Genomic DNA, 16,493 nt, shown 5'->3' with positions numbered 1-16,493 from the left:
AGTGGACACAGGCGTTATTAATAGGCTTCTACTATATCCCACCACCTAATTCAGACTGTCAGAGGGATGTGTTCGTTTCCTCCATGTTTCTTAACTTGCAAATTTGACAGCAACTGAACATGAAAAGTCTTTAATGGGAACTACAATTATAGTTACTACTATCACGGAACTGATGTAAAAGGGCGTGAGGGCAATAGAGTTTATGGTGTAAAGGAAGACTGCAGGCTGCATTCCAGGCTCCATGGCACATGGAACAGCTGATCAAACCAGAAGCACTGACAGATCAACACCACGCTCAGACTCAGAAGAGTCAGCCTTCAGTCTTCAAATGCCTCTTTCTCGCAGAAAAAAATAGTACCAAACTGCATTCAAAATGATTCCTGGTCATTGATTATTCGCGTATCTTTAACCAAACGTATGACGGAGTTCATGGTGTCAGATTGTTAACAGCTGCACACTCACGTACGTATCGGCATGCAATCAAATCTCATCTGTCATCTGTCCGCTTTGGTGCACAACCCAAGTTACCAGCTGAAAGACAAGTAGGCTAATTTAGCTAAAAGCGGAATAAAATAAAATAAAATGCTGTTTGCTGGATGACTTGTATGCCGAATTTACGACAATGCCTGATTAATTTGCAAAACCTCTCAAAACTGTACTTACAAGCTGTATTCCCACATCGACAAACAATTAAGCGTTCACTTCAGGATAGTTTTAATGAAGTTTCGTGCTCGAACATTAACGTTAATTTGCACAGTGGAGAAAGAGCGCTTCGCCATAGCAACACCAACGCAGCCTTTAAGAGTGGTCAAAAAAACTGGTGTCTCCGTGAACGACACCAAATGAACGACGGTGTATGTTACACGGATAGAAATAAAGTAAGAGAAACCTCAAAGTATTTCATTTAAAGTTACCTTTCTGTCGCACAGGCATGGTGAAGCGCACAGTCCTCCTCCCTGGGGGATTGTTCTGCGTGTGTGTGTCGCTGTTATTACAGATGTGTGTTTCTGTCTGTCTGTCCCGGGACAGCCCGCCTCCGAAGTGGGACACCAAACTGTCACCACGGCGGTCTACAGTCCACCAGCCTGTGTTTTCATCCACACACACACACACACACACACACACAAAGTTTAGCAGGTGCTTGAAAGTCCGACAAAGGCGTGAGAGCTGCGGAGAAAAGAGGAGCTGCTGTCGGCCGCGGACACGGAGCTGTCCCCCCGCGTGGACTTGGTACCCGGAGCTGCTGCAATTTCGTTTCCTCTCCCTCCTTCTCTTTCACTTTAGCTCTCCCTCCGTCTCGCTTCGGCAAAGCTAGTTCTCCATTCAGCCCTTCACTCAGGTGACTTGAGTCAAAACGTCGTCCGACCGGTTCTTAGGCGGTCCTGTGGGATGAACACACGCACACACACACCTACAAGTCCCTGAACGCCTCACACACATTTCGTGCACTCGCACCGAGACACCACCGAGGCGGGTTTGAAAGCCTCCTCATAAGCAGCTCGCGTATGTTGGTGGTATTGTCATGTTAAACAGCCATCATTGTGTGCAGTGGTTAGAAGCCTGCTACATCCAATCCACTCAACTCTGAGTAGCACATGTGGGTTTACACAGAGCTCCCGTTATAATCTTTACTCTGTGGGGATCAATGAGTTAACCAATATTAGGGGCAGACATAAATAAATGAGAGAGACCTGGGGAACAACCTGCCACATTATATGGAAGAATTTTCTGCCAGTTAAAGAAAGAGAAAGATGAGACGTAATCTGGATGAAAACATATTTCCATTGTAAATAATAATTACGATGAAAATTCATAATCCTGAAAAACAGTCATAATTATGAGGGAAAAAAATCATTATCAAGAGATAAAAAGTCATGATTATGAGAAATAAAGTCATAGTTACGTAATAAAAATACAAAATGTATCAATAATAATGAGTTTTTTCTCATAATTTGGGCATTTTATCATATAATTATGCCAGACAATGGGGACATACCAAGGCTTCATCAACCTTTTGTTTGGGCTTCCATAACATCGTCCTCCTCCTCTGAACTGTGTGGTTTTCAGATTGGGTTCTTTTCTTTGTAGAAGGCTTTTCTTTCATCTTATTTGTATCATTAACATAAACAAAACTAATTACATTAAATATGCACCGTTTGTGATTGCAATAATGGTGGTCGGTAATGTCTTACTGACCTCCACCAGCTCCCACATTACTTCAACTCCGGCTTTACGGACACTGATTACACTACCAGAGACAGAAGAACCCTTCTTACCCTCCTTTTTTTTTAAAATTTTTTTTAAAAATGATACTTCTAAATAATAATTGCCATACATTTGCTGTCTAAATTCGACGTCATACTATAAGGGTTCTGTCAAATATAACAGCAAACTGCATGCACTCACAAAAACACTAACACAATCTAAAAGGCAAGGTGTATTAGGAATCCAGTTGAAATGTCACAGGTGTAATCCCACAAGCTGTCCGGGCAGGCCCATTCCTCTGTGAATTTGGTGCTATTATCATGGTAAACAGGTTTATTGTGTTGAGTAGATTAAAGCCTCTCCCTGTCCCAGGCTTGTCCACGCTGTATGTCTCAGCCCAGATACATGTCAATTACCAGGGCCTAGTTTACCCAAAACAACGCCTCTTAAATACGTAGGCTTAACATTTACTGAAGCGTGAAAAGAAAACCAAAAGTTCCCAGTAGGTGTGTGAGTACCTCTGGCAGGGCAGAAAAATCAAGTCAGTGCCAAATACTTTAGCATCTAATACAATACAGAGTTGTTAAGTAACAGTTTTCATGAGAGCCAATCCGATGCCAGAACCAATATCAGGAAGTAAACATTTCGGTATTGATATTTTGGCAGTTATACACGCATTTTTCGCAATGATCCCTCATATGTTGTTATCAAACACACTCACAGTTTAACTATACATTTTGATCCTGAGCAGTGTTTTCCGGACTTAAAAAAAAAAAAATTAAAAAGTTTTCATATTGCCACATATGGGGCAACGTAAACTCTGATCAATTTCTGTTAAATAGTTGGTACTGCCAATTCCACTGTAAAACTCACTTTGAAATCTCGGGAAGCTACTTTATCGCTCCAAAGCAGAAACTGAGTGACCGATGCAGAGTGAGCCGAAGAGAATGTTAGTGGATCAGATCTGGATTAATATCCCACAAAGTGACTGGACTCAACATTCACAGGGTGGCTAAACAGAGGGCTGCAAATGTTGCTGTTTTTGCTTGGTGTAGGTTAGTAGGCAGCCATCAATCATAACGACTCAATCAGCTAAATGGTAATTTGCTGCAAGTTTGTTGTGGGGCCCTCATGCCCTCCAGTGGTCAAAGAAACATGTAATATCATACATACCTTAATATTTCCATCAATCGTTTGTAAAAGATGTCTACATTTACCACCGAACCTGTCAATTGCTTCCTTAAGTTACAGCAGTTTCCTTATGTTATTGTCTTTTGGTGATAGAGAGAAAATTGTTTCAAAAATATATATATATATATATAAAAATATATATGATACAGTCTGATGAAACAGTCTGATGAAAGAAATAAACTAGAAAACTAGAAAATGATTTGTCAACTTCATGTGTTTCTACTGACTATCAGTGTGCTGTTTATAAGCTTGATGCTATTGCACTCTCAAAAAAAGTTTCAAAACTATCTACATCACTACTAATATTTAACTCATCAAATGTTCACATACACAACCAGATAGAAACTGTTTAGTTGATTAGTTAATGAATGAATAGGCCTAATAAAAGTTTGACTAATGTTTTATCTGCCTTGCTATCACAGTGCATAGGTCAATGTGAGCTAACTGTCTAATGGGTAGCAGTTGGGTGGCTAGCTAACCTGTATTTGATCAATGGGCCAAACACCCAAAAAGCTAGACACCGCTTCACCCAAGTTTCATCTGGGTCTTTTTTTGAGTAAGGAGGAGTGTGAAGCTAGCATCTTTACTGTATGAGTCACCAGTTACTGAGCCCAGCTAGTTTAAATGGCTTAATTAACAGCTAACTGCTATATAAAGATATAAAATATAAGCTAGAGTTAGAGTAGAGTTATGTCAGCCTACTTACACTGTTCCAAATGTCTCCAGCAAAGTTCAAAAACAAGGTTGTGCGTTTCATTTGGTGAGAGATTCAGAGTTAGGAGGGAAGTCTGCAAATGAAACTGAACGTAACAAATTACTTAATCTGTAATAATTTCTGCCATAAATAACAGTGATAGATTTTTCCATCAGCTATAGAGTGGTGTGGCATATTTTTGCAGGCTAACCCAGAAGTTAGCCTGGTTCTCTCAACAAAACAATTGGAATTTCACCAAAAATAAGCTCTGTGGCAAACACAAGTTTAAAACGCCTGGCTGTTCCACTTTTTGATGGAATTAGGCTAACTGCTTTGTGCTAAGCTAGGCTAAATACATCCTGGATGAACACAGTGGAAAGTGGTAGCCCTATTGATCTCCTATTGGTTTATAGTCGTTATCTCACTGACGCCAGTCTGTTTGACATTTAGTTATGCATTAGTTTAACTCAGTCACATGGTCAGCAGCAGTGGGGATGCTAATGGTCATCAGAAGTTAACATTAAGCCAGAATGCAATATTACTGCTCGATACATGTCCTGCATGTTCGATGGTTTGATCGTAGACAGTGGGCTGACTATAAGGACACATACATGCACACACACACACACACACACACACACACACTCACCACTCACCACATACATATGCATGCAGGCAGCAGCTGAATGCAGGTCATGGACTCTGTCTCTGGTATTGTCATTGATCAGGTCACAACAGCTTATTGACGGCTTTGGTGGGTGCACAGAAACTCTCACTCTGTATCTCTTACACACCCGTACATTCACTCTCACTGTCGCTGGCATAATGTATGAGTGAGCGAGGGCAGGAATTCATGCATGGTTGTGCAAGTGGGTTTGTCAGTCGGCACACAGAAGTATCATTTTGTCAGAACCAGTGCGTAAAACAGAGCAGGGAGGAAAGAGAACAAAGGGACGTCATTCTGCTTTTCATCAATGCATTTGTCAGTGTGAGTGTTTGTGTGTGTGTGTGTGTGTGTGTGTGTGTGTGTGTGTGTGTGTGTGTGTGTGTGTGTGTGTGTGTGTGTGTGTGTATTACCCTCTATTGTTAATTGTCGGCCTGTACCACAGTTAACACAGTTCTTCTGCTGAGGGCACTGATGCCAGGAGAAGAGTGGGGAATGGTACAAGAGACATGAGGAACAACATATAGCCAGTGATAGCTACCTCATTATGTGACAATAGGATCCAGTCATGTATCTTGTTTTACAGTAAAATAATGCCGTGAGCGAGCAGTATTTAGAAGTGCTCAAATCCTTTATGCGTCAACAAGTTCAGACGCTTTTCTCGGCTACATGCACAGCAGGAACTTTACACATTTTACTTACCACAACGCACCATTTCTTTCTTTCTTTAAGCTGCTACAAGAGTACAGACACTGACACGGTATTCTATTTGAATTAAAAGTCTTGTTTGTTAGGCAGTCTGATGAACTCAGCTGTCCCTCTCTGACCCACAGCCCGGATAAGTGTCAAGAATGGAAACAGATGAGATGGACGGATATAGAGGGATGAAGAAGAGTCGGGCTGTCAGACTAATGGAGGCAGAGACAAAGGAGCATCTGCTGAGATGACGAGAGCCTCTACCAGCTTTAATCCACGCAGCAGAGGAAAGTGAAATCTGCCACAGATCTGCTCAGGTGATCTTTATCACTCCGCTTCCTTTCTTTTAACCTAATCTCTTTTTCTCTACCCCCCCATCTACGCTTTTCTTTCGATCACTTTGTCTTGTTTCCCTCTTCTCAATTCTTTCCTTTGCCAATTTCTCTTCCTTTCTGCATTTTTCCCCTCCCATCATTCCCCTTTTCTTCCCTTCCCTTATTTCCTTCCTTTTTTTCAGTCCCTGCTTTGCTTATTTTCCCGTCTATGCACAATATATACCTTCACCCGTCTCACACCTCCTCACAACCTCCTTGGCACTTTTTCATTGCCTCATCCCCCCTTCCCTTTCTCCTTTTGCCTCTTTGCCTTTCTCTTCACAACTCTATCTCTCTTTCTGAGGCGTAAGAACACACAGAGCAGCAGAAAGAGAGATGTTGCCACCTCCTAAAGACAGAGTTCAGTGCACCAGGAGGAAGCCAGATTACCAATAGTGACATTTTTATTATTTGTACAATAGAGACTTTAGTACATTATTCAAAACACTTCTTATATACTGAAAAAATGGTACGTCCCAAAGCCCAAAATGGCTCTAGTATAATCGCTGCACAGCATTTTTTCAATTTTATACATATATTATTTTTTGTAAAAACTGTATCTTAAATAGTATGTACAGATAGCGTCTGCAAAATGCATTCTAAACACATGATATATATTATATATACTTCTGCAATTACATTTCTCCGCATTAATACTCAAACTTAAAACTGGAAGGATTTCAACTTGCATGTGCAAATAAATAAAGAAATAAATAGTTCTGTTAAAATCATCACTAAAATTTGTCCAACTTATAACTCGACAGCGTTTTTCTCTCTTCGGAGGTCAAAGTACTTTTTGTCACACAACAGAAGAAGCAGCATTCAAGTTGGGTAGGTGTAGGTACTGCAAAAGCATGAGTACATTCACAATCAATATGAGTCATTTTAAATTGGATTTCATTCACAGCTATGTACAGTGACACCGTCCTCAGCATTTGTTCAGCTCTTATGTAGTTTAAACACATAGAAAATGACTGTTTTTATAGCCATATACATATATATATAATATATATTTGTATAACACAAATTCACAATTACAGTAGAAATACATTTTATACAGTTTTGGATAGTACATGTGTAGGTATCCAAGTCATACTGTGCGTACTTCCATCCATAACTTTGTTATAAGTGTCATTATTATAAAATATCACAATTTTTGAGCAAAGCTTAGGTATATCAATATATTTAGAAAGAATTACCTGAAACATGTAGTAAAAAATAATTATATTATCAAACCTTTTTCTCTGTTCTCATCACAATATCTTTGATTTTTCAAACTCTAAATAGGGTTGGGTGGTTACCTGTGACTGAGATCTCTCAACCACAAGACTACACTGTGCCATTTTGTGTCCCTTAAATTGAATGAACTAAATTCTAACGCTTATTAAGAGGGTTGACACAAAATGGGCACAGGATGACTCTGTCATGTCAAGTAAAAGTAAAAGACAGTGAAGGATGTTTTGCTCTGGATGAAACATCAGATATTTTACAGAACAGAACACGGCTCCCTGTCATGAAACGTCTTCAAGACACGTGCTGCATTTACATGGAGACAGAAAATGAATCCTTTCGCTCTTTTTCTGTGGTTTCTTCTGACATGTCAATACAATTTCTGAAGCATGACTACCATAGTCAGACCACACTTACATGGCCTCAGAAATCTCTCATATAATCTAAGCCTCTCCATCAGAGTCTACGTTACTTTGTTTCTCTGTTCCTCTAAATGTCTAAATTTCCATATACACTTTGTGTCAATTAGCATCTCCTCAAGTTAAAAAAATTACAGTGTAGTGCAGCCAAAAGTCTTTGTGACACAGATCTGATCATTCCCTGATTGTCTAAGAGGGAAAACCTGATTCACTACAGATTTGCCCATTGAGACACCAACGCTGTGTGTTATACCTTATCGATTCGCTTTTCTCTTGTTGCTTTCTACAGGGAGACGAGAGGGGAGGGCACTCCAGCAGAGCGGGTGCTTGCCGAACGTTAAGACCAGTTTCCCGACATGCTGCTGCTCTCACTGTGTGCAGATCAGATCTGGGCCACAAAGAAGTAAAGCTCTGATGTTTTGGGCCTGTGTAAATACAACCAGGGAGGGGCAGAGGGTCCATATGTCACCAACTATAGAACATCAGTCTCACTGAAACTCAGTGATATAATACATCTAGAATCCTCTACAGTGTAGAGAACCCTAGAAGCCAACAAAAAATGGCTGGCTGACAGTGACCAGTGATTTGAAAGCATGCTGTAACTTCATCATACAACTCAAAAAGCTAAAAAGGGATGTTAACAACGCTGTAACAACACCAGAAAACAGGACCTCAAAATATGGCACAGGTATCATGAATAATGTTGCAGTGTGTGTGCGCGCGTGTGTGTCTGTTTTTTATAATAGCAGTTGAATTCTAAAATCAGGCGAGAATATAAACAGGGCTTCATTATGCAATATATGTTGTGTATGGGGGCATGTACATCTACTGTATGTGTGTGTTTGCCTGGTAGTTCATGTGCACGGCAGTGTGTGTAAACATTAGCATGACTCGCTCAATAGATGGCACTGCAGGAGTTGGGCTCTGCTGAAAATGTCAGTGGGCCGAGCCTCAGAAATATTGCTTTAGCTCTTTTCAGCACAGCTGTGCAAGCAACAATTTTTGAAACCAAAAAAAAAGTAGCAGTGATGAACTATGAACAGTGTTTACTTTACAGAGAAAAAAAACAGCGGTATAGTATAGAAAATCATCCATTTGGAGAAATTATCCCTGTATGTTCATAAGAGAGAATTCAGAATGTGGTTTATCAACAATATTTATATTAACCATAAAGTTTTAGAGCTGTCTGCCCAGGCCCCAAGGAGAGTGCAGCTCTCGAAAGCTGCAGCTCTATGTATATATACACAAGGCAGAAAGTCTTAATGTTTCAATTTTCTGTACACTGGAGGCAATACTAACTGCAGGACAGAAGAGAAGACGGCAGAAAGAAATAAAATACAGGACAGTGACGGAAAGGGAAGAAGTAAACAGAATAGAAGACAACAGAAGAGGGAGGAGACAAGAACCGGACAAAGCAAAGGAGAGCGATGGAGAACACAGAAATCATGTGCTACACCGAATAAATCATTGGAAATCTACCATGGACAGCAAAAAAAAAAAAAAAAAAAAGGCATAGGAGATAAAGCAAAAATATACCGAAACCAACAAAAACAAACTATTCAGACTGATCAATCAGATGACTGCCTAATTAACAAACCAATCACACAATCCAAACTGCAGCAGCCCTGTAGGAACTCAGAGTGTAGAGTCCTCTCGTGGTCTGTCCGGTCGTCGATCAGGTCCCTGACCGCCGGTAGACAGAAGAGCCGATATGTTTCCTATGGTACATTTGGCACTAGTATTTGCCTTTGGTCCAGCAATAGGCAAATAAACATCTGTGTGTTCCCTTAAAAAGGTAAAAAAAGGCGGCTCATTTTTCAGTTCCACAAGCCCCCAGCGGAGGTCAGGTGGGGTGGCGTGGGATGGCGATGAGCAGAGTAGAGAAGCGTTGTTGTGTTTGTTTGTTTGTTTGTTATAAAACTATTTTTTTTTTTTTTTTTTTAGCGCGTGCTGCTGTCTCTCAGAACCGTCAAGTCCACCATCCGCTGGAAACTCTTCAGCAGAGAGACGGCTGTCTCGTGCTCCATGTGTAAAAAACTATGTCCGTTAGCCTGCAAGGCAAACACGCAGCACAGTCAACAGCATGTGTGTGTGCGCATGTATGTGTAGATGCATGTGTGTGTGCAGTATATCCATACATGTGTGTGTGTGTGTGTGTGTGTGTGTGTGTGTGTGTGTGTGTGCGTGCGTGTGTGTGTTTGTGCAAGGATGGAGGGTCACTGCCATCATTATCTCAGTAACACATCACTGTTGGGGAAAAGAGAGAGGAGAGTAGGAGCTACACAGTCATGCTGTAGAGAGAAAGGGGGTAAAGACAAAAAAGGGCTTTTAGATGAGTTCATCCAGCTAAACTGTACATCTGTGGAGAGAAGATGGGGGGGGAACATGAGAGGAGTGAGAGATGGAGGGTGAACTGGGGGGGTTGAAAATCTGTCATGGTAAAACACTGACATTCCATTATGACTCACTGTACAATTCGTTTTGGGCCTAATTCTACTAAATACTTATTTGAAATAACAGCTACAGCAAATATATAAATAAGGGGAATATTTAGATTTAATTGCTGTTTATTGGTTCATTTTTATAGATTTGCAAGTGGAGTATAAGTTGTTTCAGTAACTATTGTTGCATCTGGGAACGTATCTCCTCAAGGCATTGCTATACATCATTAGGGCATTAAATTCAGAATGCACTGTTTGCTTTTCACAACTTACTGAACATTTAAGAGAAACAATCTAAAGATGTGATTTAGGGCCCTACGACATTGAAAAATAACATATTTTATGTTAATTAAATATAAAAAATGGTTCCATACAGCTCATCCAGTGTGATCCCAGTCTCAAAAGAAGCCCCGCGACCATGACTACATCTGAAAAGACGGCATTTACAACCGTTTCAAAGCTGAAATCTTCACTTTTGTTGCAAAGCTAGAAGTATTGATATGCACGCCGTCTGAAGTGGGTGCAGAAGCTTTACAACAAGGGTGTATATATTGTCTTTCAAGTCGATTTGATATCTCTGGGTTTTTGGAGACATGGATTACGCTGGATGAGCTGTCTGGAGCAATTTTATGTTTTGGTTTTTTTTTGTTTTTTTTTTACATTTTGAAACAAGCACTCATCTACATCAGTTGCTTAGGACAGTGCTCCAGAAAACGTCACCCAACTTGTCGTTGGCATGGGTAGAGTGGATAATAAATTACAGATGCACGATACAGACTGTGCCGTTAAATTATCAGCCCGATAATTGACCATTTACATCAGTGATTATCGGCAGATAATGAAATTAAAGATGATAAATAGAATACAAACCAAATTGCTTTAGTTGACTTAACAACTGCAGCATTAACAGAAAACATATATATGCACCTTGAAATTGGTTTGCAGCTGCCAGTTAACACAGAGAATATGAAGAAGTTTCGTAATAATGGTGATAAAAACATTCTAAACAACATATTGTATCAGGGTATTCAAGTCCCCCTGTGATCTATAGCTCATGATCTTTCATGGTGAATAATGAATGTATGGGCTGGGGGGGGTGCCATGCTGGAATTCTGGACCAACAGGTAAACACAAATGCAGGATTTATAGGCAGTGAAATGCTTAAGTCTGATACACTCTTGTATGCTAGATAAAAAATAATAATAAAAAAAAAAAACATCAAGTAAGATAACACCTCTGTTGATTTGTGGTCTGTGACTCAATCTCTGCAGCTAATCAGTGTTGGTGCACCTCTGCTGCAGAAGGTAAAGTGTGCCTGTTTCTTCCTGCCAAATGCTCTGCCATGCTGATTACACAATAGGGGGAGGGAGAGAGGGCAGTGGCTGTTTCTGGTCCGTCTGATGATGCATGAGAGGACGTTACCTGCAGTATCTTGTCTCCGGGCTGCAGGGCAGAGGCGGCGGGCCCATCATGCTGTACCCTAGTAACAAAGATACCCTATAAGTCAAAATGATACACCGTTAGGACAACACAGGGACACGATGGTTTAGAATCTTTGCCTTTCTCATTCTCATCATCCACCCCCCTAAAAAAAAAAAAAAAAAAAATCACATTTCTGCCAAAAAAATATATGGGAATTTCACCAAGGTCTTCTCTTTGTTCTAAATTTAGAGAGGCATGCAATGCATGATCGTGGAATTTTAGCAAATTTTAAGTACTTGGGTTGACTTCCTATTGGCATCCATCTTGAAATTTACAGAAGCTGAGTGATACATCCTCCCAAATACAGACAAAACGGATTATCGTCTGTATATACAAATCACAAGCCACTTGGCAAAGATAGACACGATGTCAGAAAGAGAGAAAAATAGATATACAATAAATATATAAAGAGTAGGGGAAGAAGAATAGGTGTGGGATGGATACTGACTAGAGGAAAGAAGTAGGTGGCGGGGAGGGCAGAAGATAGTTCATCCCCCATGTTTTCCCTCAATAACCCAAGGCAGAGATTGTAAAAACACCAACATCTTTTCACTCGGAGCTGAAAGATGTTTTTGGACACAGAAAGTGTGGGACAATGCAGCCGTGTGACCGCGACATGGTTCAACAGGTCGTGCACGCGTTGAACACACAGTAGGTGAGTTGAACAGGTTAATGTGCCACAAGTGACACCAGTTAGTGAAAAACAAATCGATGTAGTCTACTGCACCGTTAGTACTACATCAATGAGTGAATGCAAGAACAGACACATATATTGCACGTTGAAGAGGAATTTATAGCAGGAGCGTAAGTTTAATTACTATTTAGTTACAGTGAGCTTCATATGTGTACATAAACTGGCTTCGAAATGGTTTAATTTTGTATGCAAAAAGTGTGCAAGGTATCAGAATTTATGAATTATCAACTTCTTTCATTCATACTTGGATCATATCAGTCAATTCATGTCCTTCGATGTACACAGAGCACTGACTTAAATACGTAACGACATGTGGAGCTCACAGTATACTGCAGTTGTGATTGTATGCAGCTGAGAACTGTTAGTCACAACAACTCAACACTGACACACTTTAAAGCAGTTGCACACAAAGCTGCGATGCCCTGCAAAAACCTTCCATTTTCAGTATTTCTGAATTTCATGGTACTGTTAAAGGAACAGTTCACCCAAAATAAGCAGAAGTAATGCGTTTTCTACTCATCCCCCCTGCGGCAGTCCACAAAACATTTGTGGAGCTTCCAAACAAAGCGGTGTTGAAACATTCTCCTAATCCGCTGAAGTAGACGGGGACTTGTCTCGCACAAACCGTCATCCAAGTCTGCAGAAGCCCTAAAATCACAAATGGCCTTTGGCCTTGTTAATAACATATTTTCAAATTGATTTTGAATCTCTGGGTTTACATAGACTTGGATGCTGGATGAGCTGTATGAAGCCATTTTCATACTGTCCCAAGCCGCTTCAGGTTTATAGGTGAACTTTGCAACACTGCTTTGCTGAGAAGTTCCAAAAATGTTTTGCAGACTATAAAAATTTACCTGACTTTCCATTAACATGCGGGTGAGTAGATCATGTGTGATTTACATTGCTGGATGAACTCATCCTTGAAGTCCAACCACAAGCTCATAAACTTTGTTCTACACAAATGGGCTGATGTCAGTCGTCAGTTTCAGACAAAGGACAATAACGGCGGTAAGGTCTTTGCAGCTCAGTGTTAATAAAGACGTCAGTGTGTTATTGGTAGCAGCTCAGTGTGCAAGGACACCACATTAGGCAACAGCAGGAACAGAAAATTCGATTTTCAGACATCCACGACACAGATCTGAGTAAAAGTCCACGTTCTGTTCCTCAAAACCCCTTCTTCTGTTGTCAGACCGAGCCAGAGGAGCTAATACATCAAAGCCGGGGATCCCTCTCCTGTCAATACAGGCACTGAATCACCGACTTTACTCCCCAAACCCTAATTAACTAGAAGTGAAATTAACCCAGTAGCTTAGTGCTCTGCAGCTGTGTTTTTAAATTGAACTTGCTAGACACATCGTGGTAAGGACACTCTGTTTAGTGAGTCGTCAGCCTGTCTTAATTAGTTCTTGGTAGATTATTCTGTGTCTAAAAAGAAACACATTCAAATATATTAGATATTTTAAGTAAGATGATAAGAATTATTTGTTGTAAAAAAAGGAGATTGTTATACACGTTTACAGATGATTTAACTCTAAAAGCTTTGTTAAGGTTAGGATCATAGTTTCAGTCACTGATTTGAACAACAAATAATAATTTCTTTTTATAGTGAAATATCTAAATAGGCTGAATTGAAGTTAGTAAATGAAATAAAATAAATGATAAATGATAAATACATATTTTTCAAAAATAAAAAAAACTGATTAATCTGGGCTACAAGCGATTAAGAGACCAGATAAATCAGAGGTGCACACATAGATGACCACAAGGAGGAGCCACAGTTCTGTGGAACAGTGGTGGCTGTAGCAGGCTACAGGGTTCAGAGCCACAGATGTATAATTTATCACTCAGGCTGTTTTGATACAGTTCTTTTTATCTGTTCAAACCCTGGCTCAACTGAGCCTTAAGTCTGCCCTTCATTAAAGGAAAAAGGAGGCTGAAATGGCAAAGTCCGCTCTGACAAACAGTCACAAATATACCTGTATGTGAAGAGAAATGTGGATAAACCCAAGTGAGTTCAAACAAGTAGGTTAAGAAAAGATGATAAAAGCGAAAATCAAAAGCATCAGCATTTGTTTGAGCTAAAACTGCCGCGAGTTGACAGCCACAGGAGAAATGAAAGAAACCTGCGGCTAAGATGTCTCGCATGTGTGGATGGAAATAACAAGCAGAGTAAGGACAAGGTGACTCAAAGGGAAATTTGGTGCTGACAGATAAAAGCTGTTTTTGTATCATGGTGACCCTGACAGACGGAAGATATCACCCTGTGTGACCCTGTGGGTGCTATGATGTATATACATATACCCCCTGACCCCCAGGGATTACGAAGGCATGACCCGCCCTGCTTTGCCCCTGATTGACTCCCCCTAACAATATTTCCACAAGTCTCCTGTACCTAAACCTCACCAGTCCAACCAGCTGATGCGCTTTTTCCCCTACACATGTGCTGGCTCAGCTGGACTCGGCTTGGCTCAGCAGTCAGCCCAGCGCAGGAGGGATTTGCACTTCTATTGCAGCAGGGCTATCCATTTGAAGGCGTGTACTCAGATTATGATGCGTTTGTCTTCATTAGTGGCCAAAGGAGCTGCTGTTCTTACTCCCCGCATTATTGTAGAAGAATTGCAGCTAACAAAGCTATGCTAATTCTCTGATAAACATGGTTTATTTCCCCTAATTTCCTCACAATAAAAGTCCCCTTTTTTCTAGTTATTTAAAGCCTAAAATCAGGAAATGTTGGTTTTCCACCAGCCGTGACTCCTAAAACAGCTGACAGCAAACACGATGAGGAAGTCAAATAAAGCAGATGTCTGAAGGTAGAAAGAGGGACACACGGGACAAACTGAAGACATTCAGTCAGAAGTACGGAGGTGAGCAAAGCAGACATACAGTCATATCACACTGGTTTCAGGACATCTAAAGGCACATTTCACTTTGGAACACGAAACGTCTCACGTTCACTGACGTCACTGCAGATACCCAGACGACTATGTCTCGGATTTCACTGAAACTTAAAATATAATGTAGTAAAAAATATCTACACCTACATCATATCTAATATACTATTCTATTCTATACTTTTCAAATGCACTGCATGTATAATGTAATTACTCGACTATATGCTGAGGAGAATCACTTGAGAATGCTAATCTGCACTGACTCTACTTGCGGTCCCTCCAACGTGGCATTAATAATGGACAGACTGCAGCTGGTGGAAGCTTTATGGATACAAATAGACGTGGGAATGATTAAATAACTGCACATCAGCAACTGAGTCACTGCTTGTCTACATAAAACTTAAGTTAAATGATGAATTGACAGTTTCTGTGTTATCACTTCACGCCCCCGACTTAAAATTAATTCACCATTGTCACATGGGCCGTGCAGAGGCTGACTGTTTAAAGAACTCCTCTTGTAAGCTCTCTATTTATAGACCAGCTGTCTCGTCGGTTACTCAACATCTGAATAACAGTCAGTAAAATCTGCCATACTTCCCATCCCTAGATCAAAGTGTCGAACATCTAAAATCACCCACGGTGTCCCAGAACTAAAGCAGCCTTCCTAAAATAGCTGTCAGAGCTCCGCGAGCAGCCTCGCTCCGTTAGACTGACTATAGCGGTGTGTTTCTAGGACAGACTGCCATGTGCAGCAGGCCTGGGGGATCTGCAACCCCAACAGGCTCTTGGTGCAGGCACACGCTGACAGAATCAAAACCCAAAAGTAGGAATGATAAAAGAGTTTGGCACATCTCGCAATAACACATCGTGTATGCACGTGGGCACAAATCTATTCATGGACACTGAAATATTCAAGTCTTTTTGCCGTAACTTAATTTTCCACGAGACCTACGGAGGAGACGGGGACACTGAGGATAAACCGAATACAAGAAAAAGACACTGTTGATGAGATGTTAAGTGCCTAGCGCGTGCTATCAGTTCTAACGATGGGCCTTGCCAAACTCAGGTATGGTTTCTCTGCGGTCGTCCATCATGTTTGGTGATGCTAACAGTGACTTCAAATGTTTCAGGAGGTTAAGTGCTTTGTCACACCGCAGGCTTCTTCACCCCTTCAAATCACAAGCCGCTGTTTTTTCCAACAGTCTGTAGTATGAGATCACACACTCAAAGTTAACCACGTCAACTGCTGCCCGGGAGACAGACAGACATACGGACAGAGAGACGAAAGACTGCGGTAACGAGCAGCAGTTTCCATGGCAACTCTGAGGTAAAGCCGGGGAGGCTGTGATTGGCTGGAAGGCCGGGTTTCGGGTCGTACCATGTCGGAGGGTTTGAAGGGGTTCCCCTGGCCGCTGATGCCACCAGAGATACTGAAACCAAGACCAGGGTTCTTCTCTATTCTCACACACAACTAGAGAGAGAGGACGAGGAGAAAAAAAGGAAAGACAGAAA

General features: G+C 40.9%; 2 protein-coding genes across 22 annotated transcripts in view; both read right to left on the bottom strand.

Annotated features, from left to right (window-relative positions):
• Positions 1–1,409, bottom strand: part of LOC119028594 (discs large homolog 1-like protein) — a 122,027-nt gene extending 120,618 nt beyond the window's left edge. For 2 of the 4 annotated variants that reach the window (XM_037114772.1, XM_037114773.1), the window contains exon 1: positions 915–1,402. In XM_037114772.1, coding sequence (XP_036970667.1) covers positions 915–933 — 19 coding nt within the window. In that variant the 5' untranslated portion in view covers positions 934–1,402. Of the gene's footprint in view, positions 1–914 lie in introns of all 4 variants that reach the window. The other 2 variants (XM_037114770.1, XM_037114771.1) reach the window with 2 other exon arrangements.
• A 4,801-nt stretch (positions 1,410–6,210) lies between these two features.
• lrrc7 (leucine rich repeat containing 7) overlaps positions 6,211–16,493 on the bottom strand; it is a 127,388-nt gene continuing 117,105 nt past the window's right edge. For 8 of the 18 annotated variants that reach the window (XM_037114755.1, XM_037114751.1, XM_037114761.1 and 5 more), the window contains 3 exons: positions 16,360–16,452; positions 11,337–11,411; positions 6,211–9,524 (listed from right to left, as the gene is read on the bottom strand). In XM_037114755.1, coding sequence (XP_036970650.1) covers positions 9,414–9,524; positions 11,337–11,411; positions 16,360–16,452 — 279 coding nt within the window. In that variant the 3' untranslated portion in view covers positions 6,211–9,413. Of the gene's footprint in view, positions 9,833–11,336; positions 11,412–16,359; positions 16,453–16,493 lie in introns of all 18 variants that reach the window. The other 10 variants (XM_037114756.1, XM_037114762.1, XM_037114763.1 and 7 more) reach the window with 10 other exon arrangements.

This window comes from Acanthopagrus latus, chromosome 11 (genome assembly GCF_904848185.1).
Source record: "Acanthopagrus latus isolate v.2019 chromosome 11, fAcaLat1.1, whole genome shotgun sequence".
Lineage (NCBI taxonomy): Eukaryota > Metazoa > Chordata > Actinopteri > Spariformes > Sparidae > Acanthopagrus > Acanthopagrus latus.
The sequence above is the reverse complement of the archived record's forward strand: the minus strand, read 5'-3'. Positions and strand labels throughout refer to the sequence as shown.